General features: G+C 40.9%; 3 protein-coding genes across 4 annotated transcripts; 1 reads left to right on the plus strand and 2 right to left on the minus strand.

The window, feature by feature from the left end:
- Positions 1-7,501: 7,501 nt before the first annotated feature.
- Positions 7,502-13,591, plus strand: LOC147856924 (outer envelope pore protein 37, chloroplastic-like). 2 transcript variants are annotated; one of them, XM_087328877.1, is made up of 6 exons: positions 7,503-7,896; positions 8,059-8,148; positions 12,466-12,633; positions 12,718-12,812; positions 13,000-13,120; positions 13,215-13,591. In XM_087328877.1, the coding sequence occupies exons 1-6, from the start codon at positions 7,546-7,548 to the stop codon at positions 13,344-13,346; spliced, it is 957 nt and encodes a 318-aa protein (XP_087185003.1). In that variant the 5' UTR covers positions 7,503-7,545; the 3' UTR covers positions 13,347-13,591. The 2 variants fall into 2 exon arrangements, with proteins under 2 accessions (XP_087185002.1, XP_087185003.1); XM_087328876.1 differs by having other exon boundaries at positions 7,502-7,896; positions 12,466-12,812.
- Positions 13,592-15,718: 2,127 nt separating this feature from the next.
- LOC147856925 (pentatricopeptide repeat-containing protein At2g33680-like) lies at positions 15,719-20,039 on the minus strand. The gene has a single exon (XM_087328750.1). The coding sequence runs from the start codon at positions 19,970-19,972 to the stop codon at positions 17,528-17,530; it is 2,445 nt and encodes an 814-aa protein (XP_087184876.1). The 5' UTR covers positions 19,973-20,039; the 3' UTR covers positions 15,719-17,527.
- Positions 20,040-23,490: 3,451 nt separating this feature from the next.
- LOC147856926 (fasciclin-like arabinogalactan protein 15) lies at positions 23,491-25,671 on the minus strand. The gene is made up of 2 exons (XM_087328753.1): positions 24,056-25,671; positions 23,491-23,965 (listed from the first exon to the last, which is right to left on the minus strand). The coding sequence occupies exon 1, from the start codon at positions 25,586-25,588 to the stop codon at positions 24,083-24,085; it is 1,506 nt and encodes a 501-aa protein (XP_087184879.1). The 5' UTR covers positions 25,589-25,671; the 3' UTR covers positions 23,491-23,965; positions 24,056-24,082.
- Positions 25,672-25,972: the final 301 nt, after the last annotated feature.

Here is a 25,972-nt window from a genome sequence, read left to right on the forward strand (position 1 = left end):
TGTTGAGGATAAACATCCTCCCGTCTTTGCGCCCTTGCGCAATGATTTGGCCCTCTTCCTCGATGAAGCACCCGAGGTGCGTAAACTGCACCTACATCCCCTGGTCGACAATCTGTCCAACCAACACCAACTTCTTCGTGATGGTCGGAACGTGTAATGCGCTCATCAGCTTCCCCTTTTGTCCGACGTGGCTCAAAGGGACTTCTCCGACATGCATGATTGGGTGAGGAGTGTCGTCTCCGGTTTCGACGACTCCCGGTTGTTCCGGTTTCTCCAAGAAGGAGAACCACTCTTTGTGGCTCGTCATCTGATTCAACGCACCGGAATCAACATACCACACTTCCTCTGATTCGGAGGCGGTCTTCTTCATCGAGTTAGCCTCGTGTTTCATCATCAAGGCTGGCCCCTTACCGGTCTTCCCAGTTCCGGATCCTTTCGATCCTTGCGCGTAGTGAGAGCTTTGCCTGTTCTCCCGACCAGTTTTTCCGGATCCAGATCTATCTGAATCGGCGCGCTTCTTCCAGTACTCGCTTTCTCTATCGCCCTTTTTGCCACAATACCAGCATTCCGTGGCGGATTTGTCTTGCCAGCTTCTGGTGCCGCCTTAACTCCCCTTGGTTGTGGAGGGTTCGGAATTGTTGTCGGCATGCTCTCTGTGCCTTCGGTCCTGCTCTTGCCGGCCGCTACCATTGCAAGCCAACCCGCCTCATCCACCACGCCCACAGGGCCGATCCGCCGCCGTGTACAGCATCCAACTGTCAGTGGGTGCACTTGTTGATGCACCGGCGTGGTTCTCCTCTACAAGGAGCATCGACTGTAAATCAAAAAATGACGACGTATTCTCCCTCGTACATACTGTTGTCCGGAAAGCTCGGAACTTAGACGCCAGGCCCCCAAGACAGACTTGTACCATCTCGTCTTCCTCTATAGTGACGTTGATAGAGGCAAGAGAGTCACAGATCTCTTTGATTCGGGTCGTGTAATCAACCACCGACATGTCCTTCTGTCGGACATTGCTCAACTCCTGTCGGAGTTACAGCTTCTGGGCTATAGTGCTTGCGGCGAACACCTTCTTCAGGTTTCCCCAAGCCTCTTTCAGCGTCTTGGCATCTCGGATGTGGCTCAGCAGCTGGTCTCTGACACTGGACGCAAAGCAGTACATCACTCCCAAGGCCCCCAGGCAAGTTCACACTTGACCTAATGGGTTGTCTCAATCCCGAGGAATAAAACTAATCCTCCCCTTCTTTACACTCTTGTTTAACCCTCACACTTATCCACGTGTATAGAATACTACGGTAAATTCTCACCACGGGATATTAAATGGTCATGCCCGTAACACTCTGCTTGCCAATTGTTCCCACACTAGGAAGTCCTTGTGTGCCGCATCAGGTGTTGCGTCGTTAGCTTCGTCGACACAGCTCCAGTAACCATGCCCAAGCAGGTATTGGTGCACCTTGTATGACCAAGATGCGTAGTTGGATCTGTCGAGTTTCTCCATCGGGAGCGAGCTAGCCATTCCTCTATCCATTTGTTTTTTTTTTCTGTTCTTTACAAAGGTTAGGTTTTCTTCTTGCGAAAGCAAATGTCGGTTGTAGAGGTTCTCAACCCTCACGCTCTGATACCATGTAGAAACAAATAGCATGCGAAAGCAATAGAAAACAGAAAACAGAAAACAAGTTTAATGGAGAGCTTAACAGTACACGGGAGAGACAGAGAGAGAGACCACACAGAAACTCAATTCAAAAATACTACTCAGTCTGTACATCGTATGTGTTCAGTGAACACTTTTATACAAGTCCATATGGACTGACAGAAGTATGGTGTACTTCAATGCTCACACGAGCGTCTGACACTAACTACGAGATATTAACTCCCTAGTAGACTAGCTGCTACTTGGCTTCCGGTTACTGCTTGATCCACCTAACCGGCTCCCCAGCTCACCGGCTCACCGATCCGGCTCAGGCTTATTCAGTCGATCCGGATCCGGTTGAGCTTGCCACTCAACATGAACACATGTCGCCAAGCAATACATTACTCGATTCGCCGCTTGCTCCCATGTTGAGTAGTCAGCGTCCTTTAGGTCAGGTCAATTTTCTTGTGCTCCTTTGATGTAGCTCCAATAACCTTCACCGACAAGGTATTGGTGCATCTTGTATTCCCAAGATATGAAATTGTTTCGGTCCAACTTCTCTCTAGGGAGAGCGCTCCCCATTTGAGTATTCATGGTGTTCAATGTAGTTTTCTTTCTTCTTCTTCTCTCGTGAATATGAGCTATGTAGCTGCACTACGATAATGATAAGCCGGTTCTTCTTAAACATCAGTGTAGAGCACAACACACACGGATGGGCTAGATCGAGCTACCAAACCGCTCTGATACCATGTAAAGAATCAATGGCGATTCTCGTGCAGCGGAATAGGTTAGAGATGTGTGTTATGTGAGTGAGTGAGTGAGAGAGAGAGAGAGAGAGAGAGAGAGAGAGAGAGAGAGAGAGAGAGAGGAGAGGAGAGAAACACAAGATAGATAGAATAGACAATGGAAAATACTCAAGAAGATTGTATATTACAAAGGAGATTAACCGACCTATTACAAAGTAGGAGGAGAGTGCTTTATATAGTCACTCTCTCTCTTCATTAATTATCGAAGCTCATGAGTCATGGGGAATGTGGAAACTCATTAGTTATGTGTCATAGAATATGATTCTATGACACATAGTTAATGTGTAAAGAGTAGCGGTGTGACTTTTGACCTTTGAGTGTTCATACACTCTCAAGGGTGTGTTCACACACTAGGCTAGGTTGAGGTTGATTTTCAACAGCTATTAATGATATGCAAAAATTGCAGTAGGAAGATGACCTGGTAGTGGCTGAAACTGATCAGTTGCATCAGGAATGTATGGATGAGGTAAGAAAAATAAGTATTGGAAAGGTTGTAAGCCCCTTGAAAGAGCAAGATAAGTCACTAATGAAAACCCAACATATTAAGGGGATAGCAAAAATGAAAAGGCACATGCATGCTAGAAAAGATGAAGAGAATGTGATGGAGAAAAATAAAGGTATGCGTAAATGGCCTAGAGTGAAATGGAATCCTCAATAAAAAGTGACCCCCCTATCGAATATCGGGCAACAAATCAAACTGAAACTGACAAGCAAAAAGTGGTTCGAGGAAATGTGTGGAACTGAGATGAAGAAGGACAACATGTGTCGAATCAATATCTATAGTAAATGTGATGACGAAGGTCAAATCGTTGGACTGTCCTATATGTTGGTCACTGGAAATAAGGAACCCCACAGTAGAGAAGAAGCACTCGGATGGGTTGAACAACAAATGGGTGCTCATCTAGACTCAACATATGGTACCACAATAGGTGTGAAAATGAAAAGACAATGAAAAGATGTCATGATATGGAGCTTGGACAAGGTGAATGAGCAATGCATATGCTACATAAATGTGAAATTTAGGAAGCTTCCTAGAATGATCACGGAGTTCATGGTATACCACCTTGAAATGTTGACACTAGAAGAGGATAATCTCCAAGATAGGATCTTAGCTAACCTAATGGAAGCGGAAAATGCATTGGTTGGGCCACAAAAGATGCAGGGTATATGTTGAAATGAATCTTCACTTGCTAACATGGAACATACAAGGAATTTGTGGCACCCAATTCTAGATGCACCAATGTCATGGTGACTGATGTTATCATGGTGCAAGAGCACCACCTAGATGGGGATAAGATCGACAAAATTGGAAACATTTGCCCTGGGAGTTGGACCAATACATGGTTGGTAGCTACGAGGGATAGACATATTCACGGGGGAGTACTGATAGCAATGAAAGCTAAGTATAATGCATCATACACATGCAGGGGGTGTTAAATGGAGGGTTGTGTTGTCTATATCAGGATAAAACACGGATATGGGCACTTGGGCATATTGAACATATATGCCCCAAATTCAACTGCCAAAAGAAAAGAATTCTGGTTGCAACTAGTGGACAAGAAACCAAATACAGAGTTGTGGGTCATTGGAGGAGATTTTAATATGGTGGAGCAACAAGAAGATAGAAGAGGAAATGCAAATGGCATAGTGCAAGGGGCAGGAAAAGATGCATGGGATAAGTTTTGTTTAGCATATAATGAGATAGATTGTTGGAATGCAGCTAACTTTCAGATGCAAAAAGAAAAATCTCTGCTATACTCTAGAGTAGGAGGACTCGTGCATGGGAGGACAATGTCCAAGCTGGACAAATGATATTTGGACCCTCGGCTCCTCGATAGGAAAGGCAAATGCATAATTTGTCCTAGAAAATTGTTTTCCAACCATGCACCAGTTCTGTTGCATATAAATGAAAACAATCGATGCAGGCCACATAATGTGAAGGTGAGCAAGGAATTGGTTATGGAAAATAAATGGATTGATGATATAAGAAGAATATGGTCTAATGTCAAATGGATGTATCATGATCCCGCTCATAGGCTGGCTGGGAAAATTGAGAAATGGGCATGCTTCTTTCGGAAGAAAGGGACTGAAATTAGAAAAGAGAGGAGGGAGAAACTACAAAGAATGCAATGGACACTCACTTCTATGCAACGACTACGAAAACATTACCCGAATAATGTATGGATTGAGGCCCAACTAGAGGAGGCAAAATGCAAACAAGATATGTACTAGAAACTAAGGACTACTGATGCCTATCGACGTAAAGCAACAAGCTGGATGAGGGTAGGAGATCGTGTTACTAAAGGATTTTTGAAGTTGTCAAATGCAAAGGCTCCAGGACTCAGACTTCATGTTTAAAAAAGACATATGGCACAATGACCACGTGCGAGGAGGAAATGCTTGAAATGACCACGAGCTATTATATGCAACTACTAAATGTATGCAAAGAGGAACAAATTGATCAAGATGCCTTCGGAAATATAATAAATAGGATACCGAAAAGAGTTACTGCTTAGATGATGGACTGACTAAATACCCCTATATGTATGTAGGAATTGTGGGATGCAATTGCAAATATGAATAAACAAAGTTGTGCAGGGATTGATGGACTCCCTATATATGTTTACATCAAACATTGGGATCTAATTAAGGATGACATGTTGGTAGGGATGCAATACATTATGGCAGAAGGTTTAATGCCTACAACATTGTGCAGAGGAATGATTTATTTAATACCCAAGGATAGAAAAGATCTGACAATACTTGATAATTGGCGAGCGACCATTGACGATTCTCCCTAATGCCTATAAGATCATGGCTAAAGTTGTAAGTAGTCGATTGAAAACAGTACTAGGGGACATTATACATATAACACAAATTGGCTTCCTAGAAAACCAGAGCATTGTTGACAATGTGATAACTTTCTGGGAGTATTCGGCATGGGCAGAGGAGCAAGAGGTAGACTTGGCAGTAATGTTACTTGACTTCAAAAAAGCATATGATAGGATCTCATGGGAATTCCTAGAAGTAGTGATGCAGGCCCTAGGCTTCGAACAACAATGTATCCTTGGAACGGTTGCCTTTTACAGGATGCATCCAGCTAGGTTTTAATGGTTGGAAGCATGGGGAAGAGCTTTAAGATGTCACAATCAGCACACAAAGGATGGCCATTGGCCCCATACCTATTCATTATTGCAGCAGAAGCTTCGCATTATCAGATTGTTGATAGATCTTGGTAAATACAAGGCCTTCCCCTGCCCAAGGATGCAGGAATGATACTTGATACAAAATATGCTGATGATACAACAACTTACGTTAAGGGGGATGCAAACAACTTGGACAGAATGCAAAGTGCAATTAATGAGTTTTGTTGACTCAAATAAACTAGAATAAATCGGTGGGCATTTAGATTATGTAAAAGATATTGTGCGGAAGCTAAGACAAAATCGGCTAGTCCAGATAACAAGAGAACACAATGCGGAGGTTTAATGGAAAGCTTGAATACACGAGAGAGACAGAGAGAGCAGAACTGTGAAACTCAATTCGGAGTTCGAGGACTCCATGTGGTTTTTCCCGATTTGGGTTTTCCACGTAAAATATCTTGTGTCTTTGTTTTTCGTTTTTTTCCCGCCCCTCGTTTTTTACTGTGCATTACCTTGCTCGGTTTCTGTGCACCCAAACACGTATTTGTGAGTATAACCGGTTGTGGCCGGTCTCGATCCTCAATAGAATCTTCATAAAATGTGAGAAGTAGGTCTTTCACACTATTACAAAGTCCTTGTTGAAATTGATCCATCAATGCATCTTCATCCCAAGGGATGTCACATGCAAGAAGACGAAAATTAGTTGCATATGTCGAGGTTGGGTAATCTCCTTGTCGCAATCTTCAAATCTTAGTTATTACAATTCTCACACAATCCATATCTCCAAAACAAGTTTCAAACTCCTTAATAAACTCATCAAAACTATCCAAAATAAGGGACATTTTCTCAAGTAATGGCGCAAACCAAGCTAGTGTTGTACAAATTAATAGACCAACCCTACTCACGCCGAATCAGTTGGATGTCGAGTGGGATGCATTAGCAATACTAGATGCACTTGGTTTAGAAATCCTTGGAATTGTGCCTGAGTACCATCAAACTTTGTTGGTAAACTCATCTTAGCTTCTTTCGGCGAACTTGGTGCTCCCAATGTTTGTTTCTGCACCACTTCAAGTTGTTGAACTGTCTGAGTTAATTCCTCACGTTGTCGAGCTTTCTTAGCATTGACTTCTAGTAAATCCTCGAGAAGCCTTTGATTCTCGTGCTCCAAGGCCATGAACTACATCGCCCTATTCACGTACATATGCCATTGTTAATATAGGATGAGAAGTGCATTGGGGGAAAAGGGAAGGAATGTAGAAGACGGGTTTGGTTCTAGTTCAAATGGTATGTCCACACACATACGGGCAGGAGGAGGTATCAATATACTCAAGAGACCATGTTGTACCGGGGCAATGCGCATTGTAGTAGAGAGAGAGCAAGAGCAAGAGCAAGAGGAGGAATTGAGCAGGAGCAGGAATTGGGCAAGTGCACATCTGTTCGCTAGTGAGATGGTCGATACAAATTCACGCCAGAAGTGGGGATGCGTATGCATTCGGATGTGAGCGAAAGGTGCGTGTGATCCGTGTGGTGTGGTGGTGGATACATACATATATGAGATATCTCCCCAAATCCAATCCTTTTTGGAGGAAGGAAAGTGGGCAGCTTATGGATGACAAGCAAAGCATCTTTTTTTCTTCTCTTTCTCTTTCTCATTGGTTTTGAACTCAAGTCTTGAGCACAGACTGTTTTTGTTCTCCTTCATGCTTGGTCCTACTGTAAAGACAGAGCAGAGCAAGACAAGGGGCACAGGGCCATGGGAGCTGGAGCAGGAGCAGGAGCAGGAGCTGCATCATCCCAGCCTCCTTCTTCATCCACAGGCAAGGCCAAGCAATGAAATTTGTCCCACCATTTTTTGGTTTTCTTTCTTTCTTGTTTCTGGTTTTTCCCCTCTTTATCCCACTCACACCTTCTCCCTCTGTTTCCTCCTCTCTTCTGTCTGCTTGCGTGATATTTAGTAGGAATCCCCATGGAGCAGCCATCGAATCCCCCTCTCCTCAGCACCGTCACTGCCACTGCTACGAGCCTCATAAAAGAAGGAGGAGACTGGAGGAAGTATGTTGCCTTGAAGGTGTCAAGTGAGTATGACAGCGAAGTCAGCATGCTCACTAACAAAGTTTCTGCACGCATCCTCAATGGGCTCGCGAAGATCAGGGCATCATTCCAGCGTGATCAGACAGGGGAGATCCGGTCCCCTTCCCTTTCCCTCTCCACCAAGCATCTCTCCGTCTTGTATGACCACGAGGACCGCAATGCACTTGTAACTGCCATCGCAAACCTTGGGTCTAATGTAGAAATGAAGTATCTCAGAGAAATCAAGGTGAGACATCCAGCCTATTTTGGTTTTTTTTTTCCTACTCACTGAATCTACAAATAGAAAGAGCCATATTGGAAGCTGCTCATTGAAAATTTGCACAATTGAGCTACCATCATACCTGCCGTAGCACATCAACTGAACTGTAAGCCAACATTTTTGTGACAGTCTCAACAAGGTGAGGTAAAGCTTATTGCAAGATCAAGCGATGCAAAATATCAGGCTGAGGTTGGCTACGATGTTCCAAGTCTAGGCTTGGTGAGGATTCCGTAAATAATTCTTTAAATAAGTGATTAACTCAATTGCTATAAGCATTTTCATACCATTACTTGCACTATCTTAGGGGCGTGTACTGTTGAATCTTTATAGATGTCAAGTATTTAAATCCAAAATGCAGGTTATATTTCTTGAGATTATTCTTTTTGTTGTTATCATGTCATCCCTCAGGATATATTGAGATAGATATCCAATAACCAACATTTTGACTAGCTATTACAACGCCACAAAATTTGGACATATGTATGCTATAGTAAATTATTCCGAAGTATTCTTATTGAAGAGGTAACTATAGTTCAGGCATAAATTGTCAGTTTAAAACACATTGAAAGGGTTGTAACCCATGGCCCATGCCTACATCCTCTCACTCAAAAGTATGGAATATTGCCAAGGTGCATGTTCCAGTGGCTTAGTTATGCTAGGTAGCATATCATTTGGACTAAGGCTGTATGTCTCATTTGTGAAAATTCGTTTGCTGCTTGTAGCTTAGCAGCAAAGTTTAATTTACTCATTGATGGATATTTTATTTGTATTCTATACTTACAAATTTAGTACAATTAAAGCGTGAACTGTTGGCATGGTTTTTTAATGCATTTCCTCTTTATGATGCTATTCTTCCAACTCATCTGGTAGACTCGCTTGAGTTCACAGACAAATTTTCTCATTTTTGGATCTATAAAAGCTTGAATACATGCAGTTATTTGTCCTGCTTTCTTCATTTGTAGTTTTCATTAAGTTTTATATATTTCTATCTCGTATTTCAGTGAAATTGGAATATTTTTGAATCAATTAAATAGTCTCGTGCTTTAATGGTATTTGGGACAACTCATGAATATATTTTATATGTGTATAAATCCCAAAAAATAGTCCTGTGTTTCCAGCTGTAGGAAACACATTTCTTTTCTTTTCCTTGTTCTCTATGGAATTGATAATAGTTGTACCTGCTGGTCAAGACAGTGTCTAACCTAATAAGGAGAGTAATAAAGGAACGTACACATATTTGTAATTGATCTTCTCCAAAGTAAAATATGCGAACCTAGCTTAAAATAATTCGAATAGTTTTGTGTTTACTTTGCAATTTTTCTTTACCAATATGAACCTGGACTTTGAATATCTGGGCCAATATGAGTAGATATAAATAGTTATGGAGCTTTGCTTTTCCTTGTCTATGGTGCATATACTATTGGCATCATCTCAGCTTATGGCATTTTGCAAATATACCAAATATTATTAAAACTTTGCAATCTGGATGACATAACTTTTGTCTGAGCAATGGATGTCGAAGTTAATGATTTAGTACTTCCTAGAAAGTTTAGCTGGACACTTTCATGTTTACATCAAAGCTCAATCATGCCATCAAGACTCCATCCCACAATGGTTATGAATGCAATCCTTGTTGAGAACATGATCCCAATATGAAGCGGTAACTTTCTGGGTAGTTGAACCCTACACATCTGAACGGAACATACAGATAACTCAAAGCTTGCAACCATAGAGATAGCTTTGATCACCTTTTTCCACAGAACCTGCATAAAAAACTTGGTACATTGTTATTGTTGAAAGCAGAAATGTTGTCACCATGAACCTCTTCAAATATCATCTTATCACTTAATGCCTCAAAAACATTGTCACAAAAGAACCTTACATTGTCTCACATGTGTAAATCCTTGATCATCTCATGTTTGTCATTGGTTATCGATTCAGGATTTTCTTTTATATATAGTCCTTGATGGAAAGCCTATTCTCTAAATCTCCTTCGGCTTTTCCTGTCAAAAGAGATCTCCTGTTCTTCTCCTACCATAGAAGTTTCATTGATAACACCCAATAAAGCATCTTCACATCTAGTTTGTATCATGGAACCATGACACAAACTTGAAATCCTTGGCTGCTTCAGAGTTATATTGTGGTTGGGTTGTATCTTTTGAGTTATAATTGGGGAGAAGTCCTTTGGTTGCAGTGCAGGCCTGGCATCCATTTACTCTAGTAGGGACATTTTTCTTATGCTAACATTTTGTAGCATTCAAAGGCATGAGAGACATGACTCCATGTGATGACTTTCGGGATGGTTTTTTTACAGGGATAGAATCTTTTGCACTGTTGCCAATATGTTGTGCATTTGGATCGCCCATGCTGTCACTTTCTTAGGTGTGAAGAACAAAATGCTTGGGAATTTTGGAAACTTTTTATCATTTACTTATTTGGCTGGTGAGCTGATTCATACTTTGAAGAGTTCAAGGGACATTCTTCTGAGGCTGCTGGCAAAAGAAGGAATCTTTTCTTCAAATCTTGGGTGTGCTATCACCTCTTCTTTGATTTCGATTTTGGTATTATTACAGGGAGATATAAACCAAAAAATGGTTTATTTCACATGGTATCTCTCGGTGATTTTGGCTATGGCTGATATATATATACTATGCTTTGTATTTCCCTCAGAATTAGGCCACATAGCATTATTCAGGATATAATCTGTAGCTTATGTTGTTTCCTCAGAATTGTATCATTTAGAGATTCAATGGCGTGACCTTCATTCCATGTGATGCGTCACTTGCAGTATTCAAAATAGTCAATGGGACCATGGGATTATATTTGAAAGAAAGAGAGCTTGAATAGGCTAAAGAAGAAGCCTGAGAAACTGGGCTTCCTAAGGTAAAATCCAAGATTAAGGATAATATGACATACCATAAGGATTTACCATGTATAAGAAGTATCATACCCATGGGCCACATGCTGTTTCCATCATCGGAGACTGGTGCCTAAGATAAAGTTCAAGATTTCGGATGAGGTGACATATCATAAGAATTTGCCAAGCATAAGAATATCATACCAATAGGCCATCTGTCGTTTTCATCAGAGTTATCTCCTAACGTTTTGCAATTTTTGTTTACTTTGACAATGAACTTGATATATCTTTCTTATTTCCTTCAAACCATTTTGTACTCCAATCTTGGCCACTATCTGGTAATCAAGGGTGAAGTCTTTTTGCAAATTGCTCAGTCTTGGTAAAATCATCATCTCCCAAACCTCCATGAGTGTTGGCATGGCATATTTTACTCTTGCAAAGAACTTCCAAGCATCTGGAGGTAAAATAAATTCATACTACACTTTGTTGGGAATATTCATTTTGTACATTTCTTCGAAGGCCATTATACCAAGCACCTATGTTGCCACGTAGAGCAATAAATAGTGCTAGTTTCTCTGTATTTTATCTTTATCCAAGTATGAGGCATTATATTTGAATGAGCAAATGGGCTCTCAGTAAACAGTTTGCTGGAAAAAACTGAACTGTCCTTTCGACAAGATAGATCATCTAGTCCCATGGCAGTAGAACTCAAAAGTTCAAAGCAGCTGAAAGAAAAGTGGTTCATGGGACTATTTTTCTCATTGCACATAGCAGACCGTAGTGTCCCAGAACACTGTCCTAGTTCTAGTCTTGACAACTATCCTGGCACAGGATTCTAGCTTTGACAGCTGTTCCATTTGTCCTTGGACCCTAGAGGCTGCATTTTAGCCCTGTCATTTGTACTACTATTGCCAATTGAAGTAACTAAGTACTCAATATTTGCTGTAAGTACTCATATTATTTGTGATATTCCGAACAGTTTAAACCTGCATGACGACAAACAATAAATACACTAATTTACTTTGGCAATGACAACGATCTCGCAAACATCTACAATAAATAGATCTACTTTGAGTTTGATGTTGTTCATCTTATATTGCTAACTCTGGATTAGTTGATGCCTCCTTGAAAGCTTCCGATTGAGTGCAGTTCCTCTTTCTAGAATTTAACTATTACTTTGTTTTATGTAGTAGCTACTGATGCATTTTTTCAAGCTATTTACTTTTTCATTTTCTATTCATTTTTCACCCTCATTCACACTAAATTTGTAATCCAAGAATATTCTAGTCATAAATTTGGTGAACTCATGTTTTTGGCTTGTACAGCCATGTATATGCATATATACATATCATCCCAATTTTTTTTTAAAGTTGGTTGGCTCAATGAATGTCACTTCAGAGTATTTTGTTTAGATAATCAAATAATACTAGATAGTATGTGTATTTTACTATGTATAGAATCTCTATAAATGCTAGTTAAGCTCTCTTTTTTTGCTTTTCTATCTCAAATTGAGTAAACATTCCACTATGCTTTAGAAATGCTATAACTATTGACGATTGTATCTTCAAAAACGGTCTCAACATGTTGCCACATTCTTATTTCTTTGGTTTCTATTTATGATGCTTACCGTGTTATCCTATTGTTGAATCTTACAAACAATAAGGCTTTTCAACTTGCAGCCAAGGGCTTTTCTAAATTTCCCTATGGGGGAACTTAAACTTGAGGAAGAACAGAGAGAATGGGGAACTGCTCTCTCTGTTAATGGTCTTATTGGTACCAAGCTACTCAATGGCTTAGTTTTGGCAGAGTATCGAGATGAAGAACTAAACTTGAAATATAAATACAAGGTATACTTTTTATATATAATTTGGTCACAGAATCTTTTTTACACATCTTCTAATGGTCGTCTCACTGCCGAAGCTTTTATTCAGGATGAAGAACTGACCATTGCCCCATCAATATCGCTACCTTCTCAGTCATTATCTCTTGCTTTCAAGCGCCAATTTGATCAAGCCAATAAATTGAGGTTGCTATTTACCTTTCCTTTCTATATTATATACTTTAAAATTGTATGCTTTTTAATGCCATTTTCTGGCCAATATGTGGCCTGAACTGTTTGAATGTATATCCTTTTTTAGTGCAACCATTTTGTCTGAGTGAGGACATATGTCTATTCTTCGTGGCATTGATTTATGGTTTTCCCTTTCTTCAAGCTACTTTTACAATTTTGATTCGACTGCATGGAATGCTGTCTACAAGCACCAAACAAATGAGAATTTCAAGTTCAAAGCTGGCTACGACTCAAATGTTAGAGTTGGTTGGGCAGGAGCATGGGTAGTTAATTACTTTCAAATTTAATGTAAAAGACTACAGTTTTATAGATTTACTAGCAATACAACTTTCTGACTCACTTTTCTAACCTTTGCAGATTGGCAAAGAAGAGGCTGGTGCCAAGACAGCTCCAAGGAAGTGTAAGTTTCAGATCATGCTGCAGGTACCTCAGGATGATATCCAGTCGGCAGCTGTACTGTTCAAGGTGAAAAAACGTTGGGATATATGATCAAGATCAAGGCTTCCATATGGCTCACAGATACAATGATGATGGGAAGTTCCAATGAATTTTATTTCCATGCTATCATGATTCTTTAGCAAGTTGCCTTCATATACCCTTTTATTAGTTGTTAAGAGTTTGTATAAGAGAAATCAGCTACGGCTTCTTGTAGAATTTTTATTCTGCCCAGTAAATTGGGTGAATATGTCCACTGTCCATCGATTATTTTTATACAAGAAAAGCTTTGTAGCCCCTATGTTTGTACATTTATTTTGGAGACTGGGAGATGTGCTCTAGATTGACTGTCTGGGGATGACTGATATAAGCGACATTGCATCTGTGGTTTGATATATGCAATAATTAATGAACGAAAGAAACCAGGTATAAATGCTGACTTCGGAAGTTGGGGCTGTATGAGAAATTGGTCCAGATAATTACTGTCCACAAGTAGATGGATTGTGTCGGGGCATGATGTGGTTAATTAGCTTGCATCCCTTATTTTGACTCGTGGTTTGGTTGCATTACAAGTAACAATCGGCAACGGTTTGGTTTGAACCAAACCAAACCGAGAAACCGTTGTTCCTCACCTTTTTACAAGTAGCATTTTTATTCTCTTTCTACTAGTTGTTTCTCACCTTTTTGGAATTTACTTATTAAATTCAAATGAGGCGTGTGTATCTCTTGTCAATATATACTTGAAGTTAATCAATGATTTTAGCAAGATGCTGTATGTTCCAATCTATCTCATGAATCGTCACAAGTTGCAAATCAGACCACAACACTTCTATTCTCTGCAAAACACCCATGAGTTTTTTTTTTTATTTCCTTGAATGCCCCTGAGTTTTTGTTATTTCTGCAAAAGACCCTGGGTCTACCTAAAAGTAAAGAACAAGGGGATGAATCAACCTGGTTAATGGTCAAAATAACACTTAATGGTCAGAACAAGGTATGCTTTGATGTGATCATCGCATAAATATGGTGGCGCTTTTGGGGGTTGACTAAGCATTAGAAAAATAATGAAAACACATGAAGGAAAACTGTAGGTGAGTTGAGAGCATTTTTCCCCTCAAAAAATTTGCTATATTTGTATGCCCCTTTCAATTGAATGAAATTTTTTGTTGTATCCAAATCCATTTGTATAAAGTCAATATACTAAGTATTTAATGGATGAGTTGACATCGTGAAATGTTTTTATGATGATGAACTAATGTCAGTTTTAAGATCTTAGACGGTTCTCATTACAAGTTGCATCATGAATAGTTTTAATTGCCTTTATGACTTTTGTGTACATGAAAAAGAAACTTAATCAAATATTTTATGGGGGTTGCAATGAATTTGAGTGGTTGATAAGTTCCCGAATAAGAATTTGAAACATAGCGAATCTCTTTCTTAATTCTTAAATTTATTCTTCTATAGTAGTCTCCATTATTTTCACCCTTATTTTTGAATGATTGCATTGTTAGGGTATTAGATTTGTTGTTGGGACAAAGGGTATTGGGATAAATCTTAGTATTAACTTATATTATTAGCAAAATACCTCCAATATGAATTGAAAAGGCTGTTAACACATAAAAAAAACAAGGTGTACATGGTAAATTTAAACGCATATTTTGGAGTCTTTGGTTGGGTGGAGGGTCATGTACGTAATAGTCATGGGATATGTAGGAAATATTGTAGAGAAACGACAAAAAGAAAGCTATATTAATGTCTTTGACGGGGATGAAATGGCCTAAATAACCAAACAAGAGAGTACACCTTACAATGTTTTCTTGTCTTTCAGAACAACAAACCAAACTTCATACAACTAAACATATGGTGTATATATATATATATATATATATAAGAACTTACAAGTTACGATGTTAGATTGAAACTTTTTATCTTTGAAAAATCTCTAATATGGACCTCGCCAAGGTGGTGAGATCTCTAAAGCAAGTAAAACATCTTCAATGCCGATTGATAATGTCATTCCCTTTTTATGACAAGGGTGGCAAGGCCATGGTCTAGATGGTCATGCCCTAATCTATTGTAACCTTTTCTTAGTGTCTTGGTTGAGAATCCACTTCCATAATACTCTCTACACTTATAGCATGAGAACTAGTGATGTGGCTAAAGAAAATTGTGATTGTTCTTTGTTGATGAGTCGTATTGTTGTTTGTCAACAATTTCTCTCTGTCTCTTGACTTTTAGAAAGAATAGTCTCAAACACTTTTGGACTTTGTATTCCATGATGTTATGTAGCAGACCAATGACAAACTTCCAATTCCACCCTCAATGTACAATTGGCATGTCTATACATAGGTTTAAGTGCATAATTTCCTATGGCAAACTAACTTATTCGAAGGGGTCTTGAGCTCCCCTATGACACTACGTAGCACATGAAATAAATATGTATTTGTATACGAAAGCACGGTATTACGTCCATCTTACAACATGTGTCAAAAGAATGCTTTGTAATGAGCCATCTTTATACCACCAGATAATGTGGGGCTGATTCATACTCCTTCATTTTCCAATCTAACATTTAAGCTCGTATCACTCTATTGTTTTCTACCTCACTCATGTTAACCAATAACGTTAACCAAGACCTCCAACAAGCCAACAATACTCACTTTACCCATTATTAAACTGGCTCATATAGGGCATAAATCCCCCATCACATATCTATTAGGACTCTTGAGGGCTTCTAGTTATTGTGCGATTGAAGCACATGGCATAATGTTGAAGGCATTTTGGAAACTCCATAAAGAAAGAATAGGTTCTCTTTTTATGGTTTCGTTATCATAGAGTAAATATGCGATCATGTGGGTGGTGCAAAGGGGGGTGGGGCTACTTAGAAATGTCAGGTAGTGCTAGGTTATGTCTCATTAAAGACCTTACATGCACTTTTACTTTCTTGTCCTAGGTATATCTTTGCAAAATTTAGCCAAACATGATCTCTTCTTATTCAGAGGGCATTGGGAGGTTGTTCTTGCTTGTTCAAGTTTTTTTGTTTAATGACATTCCTCATTATATCAACTATTTTGTGTATCTCTAGCACATGTGGCTGCATTGCCATCAATGGTGTGTTGAAAGGCGTTTGTAACAACATAATGCAAAGGCTTTGACAATCCTTGTGTGATTAATCTAAGTTCTTGGCATATAGATCCTTTTGGCATCGATATGCATGATATGCATGATTTTCTGCCAAGCCAATAGGTCAACTAGAGATAATGAAATGTGTTACCTCCAGTAGAAGGGATGAGGATTCCATCCAAGTAATAAATCATTCTTGCACCTCCCTCGTGCTTCCAACATGTCAAAGCATTTGATCTCGGCCATTGTGAAAAACTTCTGTGCTATTGGAGCTGGTGTGAGATCTTCATGCAAATATATTTTGTCACCTTCTCTCCCCAATCTACATGTCAAAGCAATTAGAATATATGATCCCCTCATACATATGTCGAGATTTTAAGCATCTTCCTGTCAGTAGTCTTTTCCAACCCATCCAATATCTCATACATGCAATTCATGAACTTTCCTTTTGGCTTCTTTTTCTAATGTTGCATTCATCCTTCTACCTTATCTACAAGTATTGTAAGTTCCATCCATGCTGTAAGTTTCGGTTTGGTGGTGGTTCGATCCATGTTGCAATTTTCGTTTAGTGATGGAAGAAACTTCCTTTATACATGGTTGATTGTGAGTCTTCACACATTCGTGGCACCCATTTTGAAACCTAGAACTTATTTGTTTAAAAAGCTCAAAACCATTTGCATATGTTCTTTTTGGGGCTAAACAAAGGTTACATTCTATTGTAGGCGTTTCTTCCATTCCCATGTATCTTTTATCAACAGTCTTGAATCAGTTCACCTTTGACGTTCCTCTGATGTATTTTACATTTCCTCAATGGAGAGTTTACAATTCATGTGTGCAACTTCCAGGTGTTCATGACATCATTTCTTGAAATTAGTAAAGGGTTGAAATTCCTAGTGATGACTTCTTCGTCATTTCACCCCCATCCTTGCAAAACAATCCCCAACCAACGCTATCTGCCGTGTGTTGAGTGCAATAGAACACAAGTTTGTGCGATATTTAACTCGCCACTTAGTTTTTCTAGCTTTGGATAAGTAACTATACATTAGACGGACGTTTATTACATGACCCCCAAATGAATGAGAAATTCCACGGAGAAGATGGATTAATTTGCATTTCTATTTTGCTTGCCACATTTCTCCTTCGCTAACGCTAAACTGAACTGCCTCTCCATGCATGCCAGCAGCGTCATATATATTTCTCATGCAGACATATGAAGCAGCACGCTGTCCATCCAGCTGCACCAATTTCTCAAAGGCCCATATCCCAAATTCCACATTTACCCATTTGCAGCAAGCACCTAAAAGTGCAGCAAATACAGGAAGATAATCCATACTTGGCAACTTATCCAGGACACTTCTAACTTTATCAAAGCGCCCTGCACGACCGAACAGATCAACCATGCAAGAAACATGTTCTAATTCAGGACTAAAATGATAGACATCACACATATTATCAAAAATCACTTGCGCCTCCTCCACAAGACCTGCATGACTGCAGGCACTCAGTAAGATAAGGAAGCTTATTAAATCAGGAAAAATCCCATCTGCCCTCATTTTATTGAATAATTTGAAAACCTGCTTTGCCTGCCCCATCTGAGATTGCCCACAAATCAGTGCATTCCAAGCAACAACACCCTGAGTTGGAAGATCTTCAAATACTTCCTGGGCTTTTTGAAGCGAGCCACATTTTGCATACATATCTACCAATGCATTGCCCAACACAATATCATTTTCCAATAACCCCTGCTGCTTGACATTTTCATGTATTGTTTCTCCTATTTCAAGGCATCCTATTATTCCACAAGCTTTCAGAACAGAAATAAAAGTCACAAAATTTGGGGAGACACCTTCATCCTGCATTTTCCTGAAACATTCCAGAGCTGTATCACCATATCCATGTTGAACATACCCAGCAATCAGTGCACTCCAAACCACCACATTCCTCTCTGGAAACTGTTCAAATGCTTCTTGTGCTTTTACCAGCACTCCACACTTGGCATACATGTCCAGTAATGCTGTGGCCAGCACAATATCTTTCTCCAATAAGCCCTGATCTTTTATCTGTGCATGTATCCCATAACCTATCTCAAGAGATCCTATGCTTCCACAAGCTTTTAGAATGGATGCGAAACTAACACCATCTGGGGAGATACCCTCATCTTGCATTCGCCTGAAGCAACCCAAAGCTGCCTCGCCATGTCCATGTTGGACATAACCTGCTGTGAGCGCATTCCACGACACAATACTCTGCTCTCGAAGCCCTATAAATACTTCACGTGCTTTTTCTAATGCACCACACTTGGAATACATATCCACTAATGCAGTGCCTAGCACAATGTCTTTTTCCAGCCATCCGTTCTCTTTGAGCTTCGCATGTATCACTTCTCCCATCTCAAGGCACCCTGTGCTGCCACAAGCTTTCATAGCACAGATAAAAGAGACAACATCTAGAGAGATGCCTTCATCCCGCATTCGTCTGAAACACTGCAGGGCTGCATCACCATCTCCATGTTGAGTATACCCTGAAATAAGTGTATTCCAGGATACTACGTCACGCCTTGGAAGTTCTTCAAATACTTCCTGTGCCTTTTCCAGCACACCACACTTGGCATACATGTCCACTAATGTATTGCCTAACAAAATGTCCTTTTCCAACAAACCCTTCACCTTCACCTCTGCATGTATCTCTTTTCCTAATTCAACACATCTTACACTTCCACAAGCTTTCAAAATGCATGTAAATGTGACCGCATTTGGTGAGACACCATCATCTTTCATTCTTTTGAAGCATTCAAGGGCCGTATGACCATGTCCATGCTGGACATACCCTGCTATCAATGCACTCCAAGAGACAACATTTCTGACTGGAAGCCCTTCAAACACTTGCTGTGCTTTTTCCAGCACTCCACACTTGGCATACATGTTCAATAGAGTCGTTGCCAGCATAGGTTCTTTTTCAAGCAAGCCATTCTCCTTGACCTCTTTGTGGATACCTTCCCCTATCTCAAGAGACCGGATGCTTCCGCATGCCTTCAGAATGCAAATGAACGTGACAGCACTGGGGGTAACACCTTCCAGACACATCTGTCTAAAGCATGAAAGGGCCTCATCATGATGGCCATGCTGCACATATCCCGAGATGAGCGCATTCCAAGACACGACATTCCGTTTCGGAAGCTGTTCGAGGATAGACTTAGCTTCCTCAAACGCACCACACTTAGCAAGCATGCTGAGAAGGGCAGTGGCCGTGTAGATGTCACGGGTGGTCTCCCTGAGCTCAGAATAAAGCAGCCTGGCCTTGTCCGCGTCCTGCAGCTTCCCATGGGATTTCATCAACCGAACGAGGAGGTTCCGATCGATCGTTGCCTTCTGTCTCTGTGCTCCTTTCGACTGATCGCTGGTGCCTGTATGCATTGGGGGGGGCGGGGTGGATCGGAGGCGCTTCGACTTATGGTTGGGGGGTGGCTTCCAATCTCTCCTGTCGATCATCCGCCGTGGAGGAGGAGGAGGAGGAGGAAGGGCTCCTCCTGATTGGCAAGAGCGAGCAATCAAGGGGTCCATGGCAGCCCTCTGTCTCTGTCTCTGTCTCTGTCTCTGCCTCTGCCTCTGCCTCTGCCTCTGCCTCTGTCTCTGTCAGGGCATGAAGGAGTGGGAGAGTTCCAGAGGTAATCATCACCACCATCATCATCATCAATACATATGTGAAGAAAGGAATTATTAGCAAGCATTTTATGGATAGGTGGACAAACAGGAGCTTTTTTAACAAGCATTTTTTGGATAGGTGGACAAATTGGGGCCTTTATGGACAAGCGTTTTTATGGATAAGTTCTCAAACATGGGCTTCTTTTTAACAAGCATTTTTATGGATAGGTGGACAAATAGGGGCTTTTAACAAGCAATTGACAAAGTCGTCATGTGAAGAAAGAAATTAACATTTCGGTGCCCCCCCGGACACCTCTGGTAATCCTTTCCGATCGTCGAAACCCATCCTCGGAAACTACAAGAAGCAAGCACTTTGCAAAGTGGGTCTCTGCATTCATGTACATACATATGCCAGAATTAATATCTCCAGAAACCATGTTTTAATCATGGGAAGAATGTATGGAACACTCATTTAACAACGGAAAATCCATTGGTAATCTCAACCTCACATCCCTGCCCAATCATTTTGTCTTTCTCATATGAATTCATTGATCATTAGTTTGAGGATTCTGCTGGGAGGTATTAGGTTTGCAAACTCACGTGCTTTTCACACCTGAAAGGATTATTGTGAAGGAGTGCTTCGAGCTACTTGTAATTGGTGAGAGCAAGTTGCCAATCAAACACAAGCATATGGCTTAATGCTTACATTCAACCCATAACCAAAGCTGAACAAGTGGAAGTTGTGTCAACATGTTGCTACTTGCATCACTTATTAGTTATTGACAAAATTAATCCCTTCCATGAACACTCGCTCACATAAGATAAGGGAAACGCAAGCAAGCATCATACCTCATTTTATTTGAGATTGTAGAGTTACGACTTGTAGCATGCATGGTAACCATCTGGTACATACTCCATGTTAATCTTACATTAATCTACCTCTTCACCTGTTACTATAGACAACAATAGCTAACAATCTCTAACAAGCAAGTGAAAAAGTAATAATCAAGTGGTACTTGAGAAGTGAAATTGGTTTGAGAAATTGAGTGATGAGCAATAAAAATGTTCTCAACCTTAGACGCTAGTGGTCTTTTAAGTGTATGACCTTACGAATAGTTGGAGTGTAAGAGAATGTATGTATATGGCATATGCCCCACGGATTTATTGCTATGTCAAAGGGGTGTTTTCCTCATGATTTACGTTGGATCATGTTGTGTTTGCTCTCTCACACTCTTGCGACACAACAAGGAGCATGTATATTGCTATTTAGTTCTAGTCAACTAGTTTAATGCAATATTAATGATCATGACATTGTTTATTCTTATGCTTAAAAATACTAATGCAATACCTTTTACGGAGAGAGAGGGATTGACAAAAGTTCACACTCTTCATGCTATTGAATACGACTTTAACCATCGTTTTTGTAAATCCCCAATCATTTTATTCTAGCAACCACCACTTAACTGTTCACGTGACCTTTTCTCATCATGCTCCGAAAGCTCAAATTTTGGTAATATCTTACATACCACGTTTCAAACATAGTAAATGTTATTACATATAATATCTGCATTTTTTATGAAGCTCAATAGCAAAGTTCACGATATGATGCAAAGGAAGAACATGGTGCACAAAAGATCACCTTTTCGGGGCAACCTTTTATCCCTCTCTTATTTATGTAGGTTATAGAGTTTGAACTTTTGCCTCTATGAATAGTTCACAATGTTGTAGAACTCTACACTTATGAAGGGGCCGAAAGGACTCAACATGATAATACATTCTCACATATTGCTTCAATTTACAAATCCTATGTTAATATGCTCAAGAGGGCAAGTTCATTAAGTTGTTGGCACATGAAAGTTGCAACAAATATGGAAATCTAATATCTACTATGTCACTCTAAGCTCTTTCTGTAACATTTTGGCCATCCATTCAACAACTACATTTTATTGGGAGATCTTTTTAACCCATGAAATATCAAGTGATTCCTTCATTATTACATAATTTTAGAAGGGCCTTTCTTTGTATTCAATGTCATCGTCATATCTAATGTACTTCAACATCTTGTTAGTATAAGCATACTTTGAGAACACTTTCCCTAGGTGAGAAGATGTGCGGAAGCTATCCCTTTTCACTTTCACATAACGCAAAATTTGCTTTGACTACAGTTTGCATTTGTTTATATGCCTTTTGGTAGGTTTTCTTGTGGAGCTTGTTCAATCCACCCTCACTAAGATGGCTTTAACCGCATATGCCATAATTTGGTAGTATGGATGTCGCATTCATTGACACCTTTTTACTGAATTCGCGAAAAAACTAAACACCTCCCAACAACTTGTAAAGGTTTCTGAGTTCTTTTTTTTTCATCATAACAAGGGTTCCTTCGGAAACTTTTAGCAATATGTCATTAGCTGAGAAACCATAGCCACAAACTTACATTCCCAAGGAGAGCAAATTTGCTGTTTTCTTTTAAACTCAAGCATGCATCCAAAAATTCCCCCAATGTTTTGACAATTCCATGATGCATTTTGGCCTTTGCTACATTGATGCTATTCTGGTTTCGATTTGCTAACTTTAGTGACAAACATTTGCCTAACATGTAATGGGTTCCCAAATTTACCTAAGAAAAATACATTTGGCTTATTCGAAGCTACATCAAGAGCACCAACAAACACTAATTTCCAGCGGCATAATCCGCCAACAAGAGGTTTGCTCAATCTCCAAGCATTGTGTTCAATGCCATGAGGTACAGGCTATGAAGTCTGGAGTTAACAACACTCTTTGAATATGTAAGAAACTCTTGAGGGAACATAGACCCTTATGCCTACAAACCATAGCTTCAATACTTTTCAACATTAGGAATGGAATTAAAACATCTTTTGATCTGCACTTGTCATTTCATGTCCCAAAATCAACATAATGTATGCAAAAACACAAGAGAAGAGAGGAATGGAATTAAAATGTGATAATTTCTTGATTTCTATGTAGTGCTGGGGCCTAGGAGCCAAGCTAATCTTTTCTATATTTTTCCAAATTTATCACAAACCTCCAAAGGGACAGAGACTGTTGGAGAGACTGTCGGTGAGGTAAGGTTGTACATCATAGCCTTTGAGAAGGATATAAACGTATGTGTTTGGATGGATTGTTCAATTGGTCAAGAGTAAATTTCCTGGATACAAAGCTCTGGTGGTCAGTAACCCGAGCAATCTGCGGAGGATTCCTATGGCGCAGATCGTTGGTTAGTCATACAAGCAAGCTAGGAAGAAGATGATCCCGGTACACACATATAGAACATTCAGGTGGTTAGTCACAAAAACAGGGAGGATCGACCATACATACATATGTAGCATATGTTTATATCCCAAAGCTAAATACTACATTTTACATGGATATATCATATATCATATATCATATATATATACATATACATTGTAAGCATCTAGGCAAAAAAACCCACATGTTTTAACCATTCCAAAAGTAGGTTAAGCAACCAAAGCTTTTACACAAAATGTACCGCTTGGCTACAATGAATTTCTGTGTTACAACAGATAGATAGATAGATAGATAGATGGTTGCGAAATCCTGGCAGCCTGAACTTCGATTAAGAAAAAAACAGTATCTGCCGCCTTTTATTTCGGCAATGCTTCCTCGGACAAAACTAATAATGAAGAAATAAATATATATGTATGTATAGATAGATATACATAGATACATACATACACAAACTTTGCCAACAATACCTAGAAATGTAGTAAATTGGATCTTATTACAACGGTTTGAGGGCCTTCGATAGATATATGCATATCATGACAATGATCACAAATGTACTGATTCATCTCCATCATATGTATGTTTTTCTTTGTCTTGACATAATAGTTATAAAAAATCTTAGTTCTTTGGTTCCACAATAGGTACCTAAAAACAAGACACATAAAAGAGGGATTAAGATATGCAGAAGAAGAAGAAGAAGAGTTAAAACAGACAAATTTATGCATATATACTTACAACAAATCACATATATAGCTTGCTTTGTTACACAAAGAAAAATGAGAACAATTTTTTGTATAGCTCTTCGGATTCCTTTGTCTTTCGATCTTGATCTTCTTGACCTAGATCTTCCTGTAATTCACCTAGCTTCCTGTTTGAGGTAGTGGTGTTGGATGTTTGATGAGGTGAAAGCACCTTATCAATCCCCTGTACAGAGATCCGCCCATCCTTGAAGATGTCAATGTCGACTAGATGAGCCTTGCCTTTACCTTCTCCGAATACCACCGTCCCATCTTCCTCCTCTGCGACCAGCTTGTGTGACTCCCTTAGGGTTTGGTATGACACCTGACCGAACCTGCGGACGGCATTGTAGAAGCTCTCCTCTGTTTGGTACTCAGGGATGATATGGTAGTAGATGATGAGCTCTGGGGCGCCAGGCGCGGCAAGCTGCTCGATCGGGAGCTCTTTCATGGCCTCATCATTGGGGGCAAGGATGGTCATGCGGTAGCCTTCGGTCACTAATTTAGCAAGCACCGGTGCAAGGGAGGTGAGATTGACAAGGAGATCGGCCATTTCGTTGTATCCGCCATAGCCCACAAGGGTGGAGATGAAATCGGCTACGACAGATTCTCCGTCGAACACGTTATGGCGAGAGGAAGGTCCAGGGGCAGGGGCAGGGGCCAGGGAAGGAGATGGTGCTAGGGCATCGTAGATGGTGTCAGAAGGCGGGGCATAGGCCCTGGCCTTCAGAGCTGCGGCTGCGGCTGCTGCTTTTGCTTTCTGGGACCTGTAGGAATCCGGAGTGGGCGACTGTTCCGGCAAGACTGCGAGCATTCGGTCCCTCACCTGCCTTTCCTTCCAAGCATTGTAGGCAGACTGTACTGATCTTGGGATGAGCAGCCTGTCGATGCCGTGCACCACGCCGTCCCTCCGCTTGATCGCGCCGGGGACAACCACACTGCTCAGATCTGCTCGCAATTCCCGCCTTCCCGCGCCATCTCTGCCCGAGACAGAGAATTCCAGAGGTTGCCCTGCCAGTGTAGCCACGGTCTGGTTCCTCCATTGTGCCGAGGAGATGCGGCGGGGGATGATGTGGAAGAGGAGGAGCTCTCGCAGGGAGCGGAGGTTCCCTGGCTCCAGCAGGAATTGGCGGAAATCGGGGTCGAGGCCATGGTTTCCCGAGGCTTCGGAGAGGAAGGAGTTGCGTGGGGCGAGGATGGTGATGTTGGTGGAGGAGACGGTCTGCTCGAGGGTGGGGAGGAGGGAGGCCTCATCCGCCATTTCGGCGAGGTCTGTGTAGGGCGAGTCGAGGAGGGCCACCAGGATGGAGTCGGAGCTGATGGCGGGGGAGCTGATGGAGGTAGCGATGGCGGAAGAAGAAGAATCAGAAGAATCAGAAGGGGAGCGGTGATGGACGGTGGTGCGTTTGGGGGACGGGCGGCGCAGGAAAGAGGCGGCGGAGGAGGAGGAGGAGGAGGCGGAGATGCAAGGAGGGTTCCAGAAGCAGCATAGCAGGAGCAGGAGGAGCGCCGCTTCGGCGGCGGCAGCCATGGCTATGGCTATGGCTATGGCGCGAAAGAGCAGCAGCGCACACACAGAGAACACAGCAGAACAGAGGAGGAGGAGGAAAACAGAGCAGAGCAGATGGAAGGGAAGGGGAGAGGGGGGGTGCCTTTCTCTGTAGAGAGAGGGGAGAGGAGAGAGAGAATGGAAGAGAGAGAGAGAGAGACAGAGAGAGAAAAGAAAGAGAGAGAGACAGAGAGAGAGAGAGAGGAGAGAGAAGATACAGTGGAAGAGAGAGAGAGAGAGAGAGAGAGAAAGAGAAGAGAGAAGATACAATGGAAGAGAGAGAAGATACAGAGAGAGAGAGAGGAGAGAGAGAAAGAGAAGAGAGAAGATACAATGGAAGAGAGAGAAGATAGAGAGAGAGAGAGA

This window comes from Azolla caroliniana, unplaced genomic scaffold (assembly GCF_043228905.1).
Source record: "Azolla caroliniana isolate FFs.n. ecotype wild unplaced genomic scaffold, voAzoCaro1.0.p SCAF_12, whole genome shotgun sequence".
Taxonomy (NCBI): domain Eukaryota; kingdom Viridiplantae; phylum Streptophyta; class Polypodiopsida; order Salviniales; family Salviniaceae; genus Azolla; species Azolla caroliniana.

What these genes read in the sequence shown, in the direction of transcription:
- LOC147856924 (XM_087328876.1), top strand. Translation starts at nt 7,546, where the DNA reads ATGGAGCAGCCATCGAATCCCCCTCTCCTCAGCACCGTCACTGCCACT. An exon ending in GATCAAGCCAATAAATTGAG is followed by an intron (nt 12,813 to 12,999) that starts GTTGCTATTTAC and finishes CCTTTCTTCAAG; the next exon opens with CTACTTTTACAATTTTGATT. An exon ending in TTGGTTGGGCAGGAGCATGG is followed by an intron (nt 13,121 to 13,214) that starts GTAGTTAATTAC and finishes TAACCTTTGCAG; the next exon opens with ATTGGCAAAGAAGAGGCTGG.
- LOC147856925 (XM_087328750.1), bottom strand. Translation starts at nt 19,972, where the DNA reads ATGGACCCCTTGATTGCTCGCTCTTGCCAATCAGGAGGAGCCCTTCCT.
- LOC147856926 (XM_087328753.1), bottom strand. Translation starts at nt 25,588, where the DNA reads ATGGCTGCCGCCGCCGAAGCGGCGCTCCTCCTGCTCCTGCTATGCTGC.